The sequence below is a fragment of the Athene cunicularia genome, assembly GCF_003259725.1.
Source record: "Athene cunicularia isolate RWA chromosome Z unlocalized genomic scaffold, athCun1 chrZ_part2, whole genome shotgun sequence".
Classification (NCBI taxonomy): Eukaryota; Metazoa; Chordata; class Aves; order Strigiformes; family Strigidae; genus Athene; species Athene cunicularia.
In genome coordinates, this window is record NW_020799143.1 from 11954104 (window position 1) to 11969866 (window position 15763).

Genomic DNA, 15763 nt, shown 5'->3' on the forward strand with positions numbered 1-15763 from the left:
TTTTAAAAAAAAAAAAAAAAAAAAAAAAAAAGGATTAAAGGTTTCAAAAATCTAAATTACAAATTGTAGAAAGTGAAGTCCTTGGGGCACTAGGGCTTTGAGTGATCATTTCTTGAGATATTTTGTCTGCATTGGAATATATGAAATTGCAAAACAAGCTACACACGGTTGTTTAACATGTTAAAAGATTAATAAAAGAACTATGAGACAGACTGCAGCTGGTGGAAGGAAAACAGCTTATAAACCTTTTGAGAGGGTCCAGATAGATTTCACAGAACCATCAAAAGTTGGGATATATAAATATTTGCTGGTAATGATAGATCAATTAACTCACTGAGTAAAAGCCTTTCCTACCACCAGAGCGACTGCTCAATCAGTAACTAAAATAGTACTAGAACAAATTATATCATGATTTGGAATTATAAAAGCATTTAATTTGGATCATATTAGCCCACACAACTCCTTTAGGATTTGCAGTACACAAAACACAACCTGGAGGTGAAGTAATGATTAAAACCTGGAAGGAGGAAAGCTTATCTCATAGATAAGAAGGACCATCCCTAGTACTATTAACCACAAAAACTGCTATAAGAACTGCTGAGAGAGGGTGGACTCAAGTTTCCAGGGTAGAAGGACCTGTTACAGAAAAGCCTCAGTGGAAGATTGAATCAATGCCCGGAGACCTAAAGCTTCAAATGCAGTGGAATCAGAGGGATGGACTCATTAAGACTAACTGAATAATTAGAACGACTATATTGGTAACAAGAAAATTTAAGGTATTTGTTATGAAGTTTTGTAAAATCCCAAATGTTTGTTAAAATGTTGTGGTGTCTGCTTTATAAATAAGTGTATAAGCCATTGTATATAGTTGAATAAGAAGTTGAATAAGAGTAACAAAAAGGAGAAGACAACTAAAAATAAATTCAAAGTGAGGGCAAGACCAGGTTGGCCTCCATTTTTGCAGTTAAGAAGATAAACACCCGACCATTGGCAGCAACCCAATGGGTCTAGGGACAAACAGAAAAATGTGTCATACCGGACCTCACTATAGTGGTTTCCTTTTTCTCCTGATTATATGTATCATCCCTGTAATGAATACAGAAAGTCCAAGTACTCCATATGGTCCCCTTGAAAATAATGTTTGTTTTATTATCCAAGACAATAAGCACAACTTTCAATCTAAGCCATTGTTGGGTCTGTGGAGGACCTGTAGGACTGTTCAGCTGGCCGTGGGTCTCTGTACCCCTCACTTCATTGCAGATTGTGAGTAATTACAGTGATGTTAACAATACTACCTGGGAAGAAAACAGAATATGGCCAATCCAGTTTCCAAATCAGGGCAGATTTTGTGTGAACCGAACTCAGAAAGGAAGAACTGATGTAGAGGAGAGTAAATGCCAGTGGACACTTAAACATTGATCAACAAAGGTATTTATATATGGTTATGGCTTAATGAACAGGGACATAACAAAGGGTTCAAGGGATTTTGGTCAGATAAACATAAAACTGAATATGCTAAATTATACGGAAACAGCTTTTATAATCGAACCTGTGTATGGAGAAATGATATGGGATCCTGGTATTGCAATATACAGATAAATGATAATGTGAATGAAGTTTTCAGTCCTTTAGGAGATAAAAACAACCTTAACTGGATCCCTGATTACTTTGTTATTAATTCTCACTTTTGGACCTTGTATCTTAAAATAATTAACCTTGTTAAGCACAGGATTAAAACTGCCCAACTCATGATACTAAGGCAAAAATATACTGACTTAACAAGAAGATGCCACCTTTTTAGGGGCTGCTAGGGAAGCTATTTTTAAGCTTAACCAGCAAATTGAGGTATAAAAAGAAAAAGGGGGGACTGTAATAAACTATTGTAACTAATTTGCTAAGTTAAGCAAGGTGGGTATTGTAGGTTTGAATGATCTGTAAATGTTAAACCACACTATCCTGCTGTCTAAAGTATTGTAAAAATAGAATATGGTACCCTGTGTGGGTTTTGAAATGATTTGCAGTTACTATAACCTATATTACAATGAGTGTTTGAATATATATGGATAAAATATAAAAGTATGCCATTCAGTTGGAAAAATGTAACTACCTAGAGATAACCTGTAACTGCTACTTGAAGAAAAGCCCGCCAAAAAATGGAATCATGAGGCTTTTAAAAGATCCAATAGGAGAAAAACGCACCAAGAGTCCAAGGCTTCAAGACTTCCAAAAGACCCCACAGGAGGAGGACAAAGACCCAAGCATCTCAAAGGACCCAATGGAGAAAAAGCAGGACAATTATCTGATGGGAAGAGATTAATTAAAGACAATGGCACAAGAGTATAAAAACCGCTGCTTTTTGGAACTTGGGGTGTGTGTGGCAGAGCTGCGGCTCTCCATGCACCCAGCGCTGCTTTGCCTATTGCTTCCCACCCTAAATTGAACCCAAATAAAAATATATATTTTTATAAAAATCGGCTTTGTCTGATTATAACACTACCAACTAGATGAATATGGCTTAATAGTTTAACAGACTGAAAAAATTGTCACACCTACCTGCTCTAAGACACTTTTGGTTTAATGAGTAGTAACCAACTACACAACCTCATGCTCACAGTTTTGACTTGCATGTGTTATGGTTTAGGTAGCAGGAGGGTTTGTTTCTTTTTTTTTAAAATTATCATTAAACACTTAAAATCAGCTTATATTTTTTTAAAAAAAACCAAACCTCAGGACTTTTTAAACAATCTGCTGACCAAATGCTGATTATATAGATACATGTTGACGAGTTGTTCAAAGCATTCCCCAAAGAACCTATTTGTCATTCTGTTTTGAAAAAAAATCAGAGGAATAAATAGGAACTTTGAAGTAGCAGGAACCAGACTGAAAAATAAACCAATCCTTTCAGCCTTCCCAGAGAACAGTCAGAACTGAACCAACTGCATTACACCAGATTCAGCCCAGTAGCATAACAAGGTTTCAGATTTTTAGTAGAAAATGGAAGGGTTACTTTTAAGTATTTGCTACAGAAAGCAGTGAAAAAGAGGTGTTATTAGAAGAGAATACACCTTCAAATCACAACAGAAAATAGAGGTGAGCCTTGCATAAAAGTTCTCCCCATCTAGACATACACTCACCCTGCAAGTAAAAATATAAAAATTCAGACACATTCTTCCCTATCTAATGGGATAAGGGGGACAGGAAGGGAAGAACAAGCAAAAATATTCCAAGACCCCCATAGACAATGTCACTTCTATTCCACAATCATGAAATTACCTTTTTTGGCAGAAACACTCAAACACCTATTAAATAGAGTAGCAGCAGTTAAATCTTAAACTGCATTTCAAGTAGCTTGCTCCTACAAGGTGAGCCATATATATTATTTCACCCAGTTTAACTACTCAAAAAGCAGTAGCATGGGTTCCTCTAACACCAGCACTTTGCTTCCTTTTGCACATTCTTTCTACTGCAAGTTGTCAGAGTAAGTTTATGCCACTAAAAGGATCACCTTGTGAAATATCTCGTTACAGCAAATTGACATGTACTTCATTTAACAATCTTAGAAGAGTCCTTTGGGCAGCATTACCGCACAGACCATCTGTTTAGAGCATACAGAAGAGTCAGTAGACTTTCTAGGATGATTATGTCCTAATTCTGTAAAGTCTTACCACTGAGATGAGTTACTTATGTTTCTGAATACTTAGAGCTTACTCCAAAGCAAAATAGTTGTTTCTTCCAAGTCTCATCCACTATTTGCTCTCAAAGAAGGCTAGTTAGAAGTGAGGCAGAGAACAGGAAAAAAAGGAGAAATATTTCTATTTATTTGTGTTACCAGTAAACTGAAATAATGAACACAAGTTGAGCAGGCATTTGAAGACTCCTTTGAGGCTGACAGCTACTTCCAAAATGTCCAGTGCAGTTGTCCTCTCATTTCTTTCCCTCATCACTTCTGGTATCATTTTCTCATTTCTCAGATCCCCAAGAATGGCACTGAGTGTCCCCTTTGACATGTAACAAGTTGGGGTATCTGGCTCAAGTGAGGAAGTATGTTAAAACTGCAAGGAAAGGACATTGCACCTCATGCCCAATGTCACACAAACTTCTTGTTAAGCATGAAACATTTTAGCTTGTATTTGCTCCTGCTAAAATTAAAAGCTTCCTTAACTGTTTAGTTCTGTCTTTAGCTCAAAATTCTTACTTTACTTCACCTTCAACTTCTTCAGAGTAGTTGCAGATTCTGTCTTGTTACCAAAGCAAGGTTTATGGCTTCCTATCAATTCAAAGAAGTTAAGCAATTAATTTTAAAGCTCACTTCTGTTTAGAGAGATGTTTACTACAGTTGTGGGTGAGTAAGGCCTTCTGTTTAGTGGCTTTTTGTGGTTTTGGGTTTTTTGGTTGGGTTTTTTTTGTTGGTTTGGGGTTTTTTTTGATACTACATCCAAATATCAAAAGCTTCAATCTGCTACTCTGACTCATGAAAGTAAACACCTCAAACTCAAACCAATGAACACTTTATTTGCCAAACTTTGTGACTGGGTGAAATACACAACTTCAAAGAGACAGAGAAAGCAGCCTTCAAGAGTGCAGTTACAGTCTCCGTTGCAGACCATATTGTGCATATTTAAATTTCACCATGGTATCATGGAGAATTTGGTATAAACTCTATATACACATTTAAACACTGTACTCTTGAACATCATTTGAAGACTTGTGAAGTACTGTTCTCCTTCATACAGAATTTCAAATATAAAGGCACATACTGGAACCTGTGACAGGATTCAGCCCACTGATACCTCCAAAACCCAACTCCATTAGCAGAGGGCTGCAATCATTCCACACCAAAACCCAAACAACCTTTCCAGTAGAAATAGACTTTATCGACACCAGCACAAAACTGGTCTCTTCACAGATACACAAAAGCTACTTTGAGATACCACCATTCATGATGGTTCTTCAAACTAAAGCCGGAAAATCCTCAGGATCATCAGGGTTTGGAGCAACAAGCTGCACCTGCAAAGAAAGAAAAGAAGCTTTATAAAAATTAATGCATTTCAGAAGCTTCTGATAGCTATGCATATGTATTTTACCCTGAAAAGGGTTCATTATTCAATGCTTAGTATCCATCAGTATCACAGAAATGCTAAGCATTTGTCTCAGAAGTTATGACTACTATAATTTCTTCAGCGGGAACATATTTATAAGCTGATCTACTGCCTGGGGAGGACCAGATCACAAGTTCTACAGCAAAGTGAAGAAAAAAAGTAAAGACATCTCACTCAAAATACTGTCTATTTTTAGAAGCAGCATGATTTATCTTTTTACATTCTAAGGCTACTACACATGTTAGATTGTAGTTTTAAACTCTGTGCTCTGTTATGACAAAAAGCCTCTTTCAAACAGATGAAACGAATCAAATCACTTCCATATCATTCTGTATGTTGCTCACCTTAAAGTATTTTACTCATACTAGACAGAATAATATTGAACACTTGTATCATTATGTAGAATGCTGTAGGGTTATGTCTTCATTGGTAGGATCCCAGATTTACTGATCTCACTCTCAGTAATCAAAGTACTATTACTCTACTACACTGAAATTTTTTGTAAGGGATACAAGCCTTTAGTCATTTTAATTATTTCCCAATTTATATGAAAACTCACTGCAGAAACAAGTCTTCATAGCATCCCTTCCTTTAGTTACCATTACAGCAAATAGTAATCAGACCTTCTGAAATTTATGTGTTAAGAATGGTAAGCCTGAACCAGTATTTAATTTTAAGTAACATGGTATGGGTCGGCAACTTAGAATAGCCAGGCCAACTTACTATGAGGCAGGAATTAGAAACAAGCCTGTCATTAAGGAAACAAGTAATTCCACATGAAAGAAGGCAGGACACACACACCCTCCAACAAGCAAAAAAACCTCCAAGAAAACAACAAAACCCATGAAAACCATTACCACTACTGCTGGTTGTGGTTCTGCGTTTGCAACTCGTCTGCCACAACCACATCGTGATCCTCTTGATCCACGACCAGGGCGCGAAAGACTCCCAAAATTAATATCCAGCTGAGATGTTATGTCATTCACCGGTCTTCGAAAGACATGAGAGTCATCTTCAAAGTCTTTCTGCAACTAAAAAGAGGATCTGATTAAAGCTGACAGCTTCCACGTACAGCCTTCTCCCCTCCCTGATACATATACACATGCACACTTGTATTACAGACTAAGAAGCAGATAAATAAAAATTACATCCAGAATAGAAAACAGGCCTTAACTAGCACAGGGTTTTAACAGAGGTGAGGCAATTGCAGCTTCCCAAAAATGCCTGGGATAGTTCTTTGTTGGCTTAGAGAGTCCTGGCAACAAAGTCTTCTGTACCAGTTCTGTAACACTGAAGAGGTTTTTCAGAAATCCTAACCATGAGGTTTTCTAAGATACCAGAGAATAAAGCTTAAGCTACTTATTTCTATAATTATCTTCAAGTAATGGTTAAAAGGCCATAGTAAAGCACAGTATTTGACCACTAATCGATCTATCAGTCTATTTGTCTGCAGCTATGAGATTACTGTTGTTTTAACTCTGTGCATTCCTAAGACTATTTCCCATCATAATTTTAATGTGCACTGTAGTAATGATAACATATACATAAACTCACCCCATGGAGTAATGAATCACTTATATTATTCAATGTCTAACACAGGGATTTGTCTTGTCCATGTCACACAGATCCTGTACATCCTATTTTATGTTCATTTTGACAAGGCCCCTTGATACTGCCAGCCAAGAAACTTCACAGGCAAAAAGAACAGAAACCACCATATACTGTTCACACGCTTGCATACTCTCTTCAGAGGTTGTGAAACATTTTCCCCACCCCACCACCATCCCCCTCAGAGAAAGAAGAGGGGATAACAGCAACTGTGACCACCAAAAGCCATGCTAAAAAGGGCACAGGTCACTTCAGTATTAGTGTCTGTCCCTGGAAGAGCTCAGTAATCTAAAACAATTAAGGCTTAAAAAGCTGCAAGTTTTGACATTAATATTATAACCAGACAAAGGATAATATGTGTATTCATAAGTGCATGTGGACTTTAAGGATGGGAATTCCATCATGCCAGACTACAAATATATGAACATACTTCTGTTGTGCCCAAAATCTGAAATCTAAGTAAGCAACTTGTCATGTAGTTGTAAATAATCTGTGAAAGAAACCTCCTCTCCCCAATTATATCAACTAGCAGTTCTCCCTGAAATGTCAATCCCAGTAATATCATGGTATAAAAATTGGGGAAAAGGAGGGGGGAAAAAAAAAGCACATTACTACAGAACAAGCTCTTGAGAGTTACTATTAAGAAGCAGAACCCTAAAACTGAAAAAAACCCACCCAAACATATATTTCAAGAGCACAATGAAAGCTGGGATCCAGCACAGATGAGAAATAGGACACTTAGCGTCCAGACTAACAGATGACAAAAACCCCAATTTAATACATACATGCAAGTGTATACTCGCAAGTAAGCTAAAGAGGATTCAAAGTTAGGATAAGAAGTGTTTAGTAAACCAAAGTTTCTCTAGCAGCATTACCAGGGATCTAAATAAGTGGCAGCAGCAAGGACACAAGTTTTATATTGCTAAGATTGAGCTATGAGGTAGAACAACTTGATATATTAGGTATCTGCATACAAAATATGGGTGATGATCTGAGAGAAGAAAATGAACAGACGGTATGTTTAAAGCAAGTTTTGGGGCACATATGTCATTACAGTAACAGATCTTAGATACTGATTTCTAATATGTTCAGATTATAGTGAAACTAGTAGAGAAAGAATAGAGACAGTTTCCTAACACTGGGCATAAAGCAGAGTTTACAGAATTCCTGAGGCAATGCTTACATCATCACTATATTTTGACTTGTGAATCACCACTGCTTTGGAAGGAACAGTGGATTCTGGCTTCCGGATGTTGAATTCAGGCTTTGGTCGATTCTGTTGCTGAAGATTTTTCCACTCATCTAAGGTCATTTCTTGAACTACTTCTTCCACTGGCTCTCCTTCAGCAACTCTAAAGGTTTATAGTTGTAAAGTAAAAACCATTAAAAAGACATGCCAGGATGAACAAGAACACTAATCTCTAAAGTAAGGATACTAAACAAAACATTTGGAATGTTTCTCACCAAATAACTCTCCTTAATTTCACTTACTCCCCACAGTAACTTGATGTGCAAGTTTAACATTAATGTAAGTTGGAAAATATACTTATGGCCCATTGAACTTAGTTGTATGAACAAATGCAGTCTCCAGCCTCCTGTAGTAAATTCTGGTATTTATCCAGTCTCACTGTAAATTCCATCACTTCAGATTCTAGACAAAACCAGGCTGTGTTTTGATCTGGCATATTCTTAACCCTACTGTTTAAAAGTGGATCAACTCCTAGCAAATACAGCCATAATAAAAAAGCATAGCAAGAAGTTTTAAAACAACCTAATTGCATGTTTTATTGACTCATACTGCAGTATGACAATATGAGATGGATTTATGTTTCAGTGTAGCTTTCAGTCAAAAAGACATGATGATCACACCATGGGATCTTCTACGTAATTATTAACATTTCCTTTGTTAATTTCACAAGATGCTTCTTTGATTTCTTTTGTCAGATATAGTAGCACACAAAGAGACAGTATTTATCACTGTACAAAACCAGATTTAGCCCAGTTTTAATTTGTCACAAAGTACAATAATGATGGTATGTTCAAGGAGAACATACGGAGTACATCAGAGTTTGCCTTGCATATTTTTGAACTGTAAAGACAGAGTCCAAGGCTTTACGTCTGCATTCACAAGACAAGATACATAAGACAGAACTAAACCTTCTTCACTCACTGCATGACTAATCTTCTGCCACTTTTCTGATGCTGACTAAGACTGCTGACTTGTCCAGGATCAGCAGCTACTAGACTACACTACAGGTGTACTTTTAGTGAAATTTGCAGAGAGCTATTCCTTACTAAGCAGCATCACATGCAGGGAGCACAACTCACTTCATCACCATATTTGTTTGCTGCAGAAACGTCAGGTACCAGGAACTAAGGAAAACTTGCACTGATTGCTTCCAGACACTTGAAAAACCATTTATCTCTTCTCCCACACAAAACAGTTATGCATCACAATAGCAGTCAAACTTGGTTAAGTATTTTCCCAACACTGATTAAAAAAAACAATACAACCTTTCAATAAGTCGCCTCTGATGGAAGAACTATGAATTTGTTCTTTTCCACTCAATCACAGTTCCAAGTTTCCTTCTACAAAATGCTGATGATTTTTCCAATGGAAATACACAGTTGATTAGATGCAAGTTGGAAATTTATTTTATCATGGAAAGATGCAGAAATGACAGTCAGTGAACTGCACATTTGGGGTTTTTTTTGTACAAACACTCCAACAAAACACACATTTGCTGGGAGTGTTCTGTATGTTTAGAACTAGCATATATATAGGAACAGGCCTATTAGATCTCTTCCTCTATCTCTTCCTCCTTGATCTTGCAGAGAAGCATTCTGTTTCTTGCTAGTCAAAATTATACAGTATTTTCCTAAAGCAACCAGTGTATGACAGGTAGAAGCAGAACTGAACAGTAAGACAGCCCTTAGTTTTGGATCTAGGATGAATACAGTTTTAAATGCACTTCACAGAAAAAGAAAAAAAATATGCAAATCTTGTACTGTATGCCTACACTCTGATATGCCTTCATGCCCTGTTATTTTGAAAATTCAGCTAGATCAACCAGAAATTAAATGTTAAAAGACTGGTAAGCAGCTTGAAGTTCCATACTAATTAAGAATATTTGAAACTATATTAGAAGGATTGTTAATAAAAAAAAAAAAACAAAAAACCCAGTATACTGCTTTAAATAAAAAGGATACAGGTGAAAGATTCAACTTCTGAAAAAAACAAATGTTTCATGGATAAGAGCATTAAGAACCAACTGCACTCCAAACATTTCCATTTGTCATCCTCAAGAGCAGGAAGCCAGACAATTTTTGATCAGTTATCTGAAGTTTCAGTTTTGGGAATAAGTGTTGGAAAAACAAGACTAGCTGCAAGCACCCAGAGGAAGAAGAAAAAAAAAAAAAAAAGAGAATGTAAACTAATAAAAAGGGGCTCTATTAAATTGATATAATCTCTTCCTAAACAACCACCTTAGGACAGATTCAGTAAATTGCTGATCTGAACTTTAGGTAGTCTTCTGCCCTCCTTGCCCATTAAGTTTTCACCACGTTAGGGAGACCCTATTTCAGTCCTTGGCAAGAGCTGTAGAAGGATAAAACAACTGGTTGCAGCAAGTACTTGAGGAGTAGCTGTCAATCTCTCAAGTCTGCAAAAGTAGAATAAGCATCTGAGTGGGGCTTTAAGGCCAACTCTGTACAGTTATCTGCAGGTAATATATAATACATTTACTGCGTTTTCTATGGCACAATGATTGCAAAGGTAAAGGGCAATTGTGCAGGTGTTCAAGAATGACCAGTGGTATAAGATGCTACAGCAACCAAGTGATTTGAAAACAATCAAAGCAACCACCACCAGGTAGTCCCAAGGACATGCAGGAATATGTACTTCCAGGCAAAAAGCATGAGCCACCCATATACAGAAAGAACCACTAGCAAAGCAGAAGCTCTGAAGGAGTGATCCCAACCCCCCAAAATGTGTAAGAGTATTGCAGGTAACCCAAGATGTCAATGCTAGTGAGGTGGAACAAGGTCTCAACTGAGTAATGTCTTCCACATCAGAACATGTAGAAAGTACAGAATAGAACTGCAAGACAGATATTAGGTCTAAACTACATGATCTACATAGGAAGGGCGAAAGAAAAGGCGGGGCAAAAAAGGGCGAAAGAAAAGGCGGGGCAAAAAAGGGCGAAAGAAAAGGCGGGGCAGGAAAAAATAGCATAAAGAAAACTTTGCATATCTGTGATGCTTATTCAAGACACTCAGGAGAAAAACAAACTACACACAGTAGTTTCTATTTTCAATGTATTGGAAAGACCATCAAGTGACATTGAAATGTCTATCAGTAGAGGACATTAAAATCAACCAGACAGGAATGAGAAGCAGCACAGGTATACTGGTCATGCCATGGGCCAGCAAGACCCCTTTCAGATCTAAATTTCTATCATCATAAGACAACATGAGGACATTTTACTACACAGCAACTTGACCTCAATAAAGAAATCACAGATACTGCTTTGAACAGTACACATCTATCAAAAACAACCACCTGCCTGTCCTAAAGGAAATACTAGTGGATTTACACTGCAAGTGTTTGGCTTTTCAACTACAAAGTACAGTGTGATTTTTACTTCAAAGTATGGTTTCAACTAGGTTTTCAGCTACTGATAGGTTATTAGCAGTACAAACTTGTTTTAGGATGCCGACTCCCAAAAGGGAAACACCTCCCATTACTGAAGCACAGCAGCAGGAACCTGCGTATCACATTTTGACAGAGACTTGGCTGTAGCAGGTTATTTTGGGCACCAAGCCTGCATGGAAGTGCACTCTATGCACTACTTTCTAACCTTATGCATTTTGGGTATTGCTTGGTGGGCATTTTCATTAATCAGGTTAATAAGCTCCTTGGCACAACAACAACCATGCTTACAAAATATTGCCAGACAGCTAAGCACAGCCTCTGGACACAAACAAACTGAATTCACAATGCAAGTACATACCAAAACACCAAATGGGAGCCTTCAGTAATGGTTCCTACTGCTTCAGTGTTTTCAATGGATGATCATAACCCTCTAAGTCACACCTTGTTTACTATGCATACCTTTCTTGCAGGAACTGCTCTGCATGAACACATTAATATGCAGAAAGGCAAATGGAAAATAATGTCATTCAGCTCACTTGTTTGGCTGATTATTTTCATATTATTAAAATAATAGAGGGTTTTTTTCAGATCAGCTTTTGTATTATTCAGCAGCACATCCAAATGCTTATTCAGCTTGTATCAAGAAATCAATGACATGAATTTTTCAAATATCATTTACAGAAGCATTACCACCAGTTATAACAAAATTAAAAGTTAAACAAGATAAGACTAAGTGACAACTGTATGCATTAATTATAGAAGAAAAACACCGAACCAAACACTTAAGAAGATCTGGCTTGATCTATGGATAGCTTTAAGTCACTACTGGGGAAAAAAACAAAAAAAAAAACCAAAAAAACACCAAATAAAACCAAACCAGAGAGGTAAATACCTCAGTGAGCTTAATGACAACTTTTGAAAGCTTCCTATTAAGTAGCCAGAAGAATACATAGCTCCACCAAAAAGGAAGAAAGCCCTATGTGAAGAAACGGAAGGAAACCCCACAGAATAAATACTAACTCTGCAAATACCTTCGATAGGAATTGATCTAACTGTGTCATCCTGAATAAAAAGAAAAAATTATTCATTTGAATTACCACTCAACAGAAGCATATTACATGGTTCAGACTGTGAAGACAAGTTCAACAGAAAGCAGCTGTAAGGAAATTTTATACTTTCTATTTGCAGGAAAACAACTATTAGCATGCAGTTTGGGATGCTATAAACAGATAGATATTGTTGATACACTCAAGGAAATTTGGAGACTTGGAAAGAAATAATTTAAATTAGAGAAGTATTAAAGAAACTCTTGTCCTGCAATACTTTTCAAATGGAAGTTCAAGAACAGCAATGTTGACATAGTCCCCGAGACAAGACCCCATGAGTTACAGAAGCCTACAGAAGTCTTTCCAGAGTTGCACTGAAATTATCCAGTACCATGGCAGAAAGCTATACAGTATCTCCACACAGGCAGATTATTCCCAATTTCCAGAAATACTTTTTTTTCATTTTAATAAAGAGTTACAACAGATACCCTGGTTTTGGCTGGGGTAAAGTTAATTTCATTCCTACTAGCTCATACAGTGCTGTGTTTTGGATTTAGTGTGAGAATAATGTTGATAACACACTGATGTTTTAGTAGTTGCTAAGTAGTACTTATCCTAATGTCCTGGTTCAGCCAGGACAGAGTAAAGTTTTCCCCAGCAGAGAGAGAGAGGGGGAAGGGATCTCCAGCCGGGTTATTCATACCATGCTGACATCAGGTCCAGGGGCGGAGCCTTTTCCTTGCTATTTGGCAGGCTCAGGAGGGAACTTTGCTTTCTGTAAACCAGCTAGCAGTATTTCTCTGTATATCGTTTGTCTTGCTCACTGTTATTGCTGTTTATTGTTGTTACCATTGATACTGTTGTTCAGATTGTTCTATCACTCTGTTGTATTAAATTTCTTCTTATTTTAGCCAGGGTCTGTGTCTAACTTCCAGCCCAACTGGCGCAGGTGGGGGAGTGGCAATGGCAACGTGCTCTCTCATCCCGACAAGGATTAAATCTTGCACACCTAAGCAAAAGACTTTTCACTTTCCCATGCTTTGCCAAAGAGGAGATGCACATGAAGCTGGGAGGAAGCATCACCAGGACAGCTGGCCCGAACCAGCCAAAGGGATATTCCATACTATAGGATGTCATGCTCCATATAGATACTAGGGAGAGTTGGCCAGGAGGGGCAAATCACTGCTGAGGCACTGGTCAGCAGGTGGTAAGCAATTGCATTGTGCATCACTTGTCTCTTCTTGGCCATTATTTCTCTCTTCGTTATATTCATTTTCATTACAATGATTATTATTATTATTGTTATATTTTATTCTATTTTAGTTATTAAACTGTTCTTATCTCAATCCATGAGTTTTACTTTTTTACAATTCTCCCCCTCACCCCACTGGGAGCCAGGAGTGAGTGGCTGCACAGTGCTTAGTTGCTGGCTGGACTTAAACCACCACAACAGTAACAATAATGAGAGGAGAAATAAACCCAAGTTTCCCATCTCTTCCCCAGTACAAGCATACAACAGCAGTAAGCAGTAGAAAAGACATGGATTCCTTGGAGTCGCTGCATGTAAGAGTTAGAATGAGAACAACCCTAGCAGTAACTTAAGCGAACACATACTCCTACACCAAACAATACTGAAGCTGTAGCAAAAGCAGAAGGTAGCCTAGCTAGAATCTTTTGCTGGTTTATGTTACCTGTCAAAAGACAGCAGCTCTGGAGACCAAGGGCAACCTAAGCATACAAGACCTTAAAATACATCCTGAAGTCTGAAAACCATATCCCACCAGCTTTTGCTTTTAAATATTTAAAGAAGAACAAAAATAATTCCACCTTGTTAAGGCATATGCCATACAGCCATCCCTAATTACCTAAGCACTATTTGCATAATACATAGAGTCATCAAGATGACACTACCCCTAAAGGTAAGTGCAAGGAGGTGTATGTAATCTGTATTTTGGATACAGATCTGCTAGTCTTCGGGACACTGAAAGGAGTACAAAATGCAGAATTTTGTACTTGTGGATTACTTGCATTTGAGTCTTACAGGTTTCAGTGGACTATTCCTAAATGAAGTTTTTTTTAAAAAACAAAAAGGAGTTTCCAGAAAGGCTCACAGTCTGACTGAACACCTAGTGATCTCTGAGAAAGGGAAAAGAATTAAAGACAACTGGCAGATTCTATGAGATGCCTTTTCCCCTACATATACTTCTCATGCCTTACACTCTACTGATGTCAGGAGACATTTACAGAGCTTGAATTGGAGTAGAAACAACTAAAAACAAGTAAAGGTACCAGGAGCTGACAAAAAAGCTGAATAACTATTCTCATATTTAGTGCGACAGTTTATCTACACTACCTATCTGGTCTAAGTTAGTTTAGAAAGAGTTTTCTGGAAATCCAATTGTAGTGATTCAATTTCAGAGACTGATTTCCCCATGTATACTCACTTCTAGCTACATTAAAAGCTAGTTTAAATTAAAAGAATCAAAACTGTATCAACTCATCTTCTTACAACTGAACATATAAACCAGGTTTTGTAGCCGAGCCAGCTTTATGATTAAGAAATGAATGAAGGCCACTAATAACGAGCTGCATCAGTACATAAAAAAGGCTTCGCAGCAACAGAAGAGAAGGCTGATATATTGCACTGACCCTCTTCCACTCATCAGGAGATGCTATAAGCTATTTCATTGTTCCTTAAAGTATTTTACTTGGACAAGATTTTCCAGTTACTTTTTCTTAAGTCAGTGTTTATTTGCTGTGAAGTAAATTCTCACTGGACACTGACCAGAATGAAAGCTAGAAGACAAGGGGCAGATTTGTCTCTGTTTCCCAACTTCTGAGGTTCACTGCAATACTATTTCCAACAAGGTTTTCAAGTTCTACAGAGGCTCTTAATGAATAGATGACAACTGCCTGGTATTAGTGACTGATGAATACTGAGTCAAAGAATTTTATCTTGGTGTATTTTAATTGTTTGTACCTTTGCACAGGCACCTTGGATACCTTTTTCTCAGAGAACTTCAAAAAGCAAGGCAGTTTTTAAAAATTAGCCAATTAAAAAAGGTAAGAGACCTTTTTTAGGTAGCTCCTCCTGAAATTATCACAATAGGTAGCTCCTCCTGAAATTATCACAAACCATAGGAATGTAAGCATCACTGGACAACTAAATGCAATCTGCAGCCATATAAGCCAAGCTTTAGTCAGAATTAAGGATGCCTTTCCTTGACTCACAAATACAGGCAAAGCTTTTCTACTTTTAAGTCCATGCTCTAGCAAAACTTCACATTTCAAATATGCCTTCCCAATACAAGTATATCAGTAACAGTCAATTCTTTGTATTTAGAAAGAAAATATTT

At 37.4% G+C, this 15763-nt stretch overlaps 1 protein-coding gene and 1 long non-coding RNA gene across 2 annotated transcripts in view; both read right to left on the reverse strand.

Annotated features, from left to right (window-relative positions):
- Nucleotides 1-4409: 4409 nt before the first annotated feature.
- The window catches only part of HABP4 (hyaluronan binding protein 4), a 32572-nt gene continuing 21218 nt past the window's right edge, over nucleotides 4410-15763 (reverse strand). The window contains exons 7-9 of the mRNA XM_026866036.1: nucleotides 7891-8059; nucleotides 5957-6130; nucleotides 4410-5007 (exon numbers count right to left, since the gene is read on the reverse strand). Of these exons, the coding sequence (XP_026721837.1) occupies nucleotides 4951-5007; nucleotides 5957-6130; nucleotides 7891-8059 (400 nt within the window). The 3' untranslated portion in view covers nucleotides 4410-4950. The remainder of the gene's footprint in view (nucleotides 5008-5956; nucleotides 6131-7890; nucleotides 8060-15763) is intronic.
- On the reverse strand, nucleotides 12927-15721 carry LOC113490009. Its single transcript, XR_003400129.1, has 3 exons — nucleotides 15512-15721; nucleotides 13417-15479; nucleotides 12927-13022 (listed from the first exon to the last, which is right to left on the reverse strand). It is a non-coding gene; the product is annotated as an uncharacterized LOC113490009 (long non-coding RNA).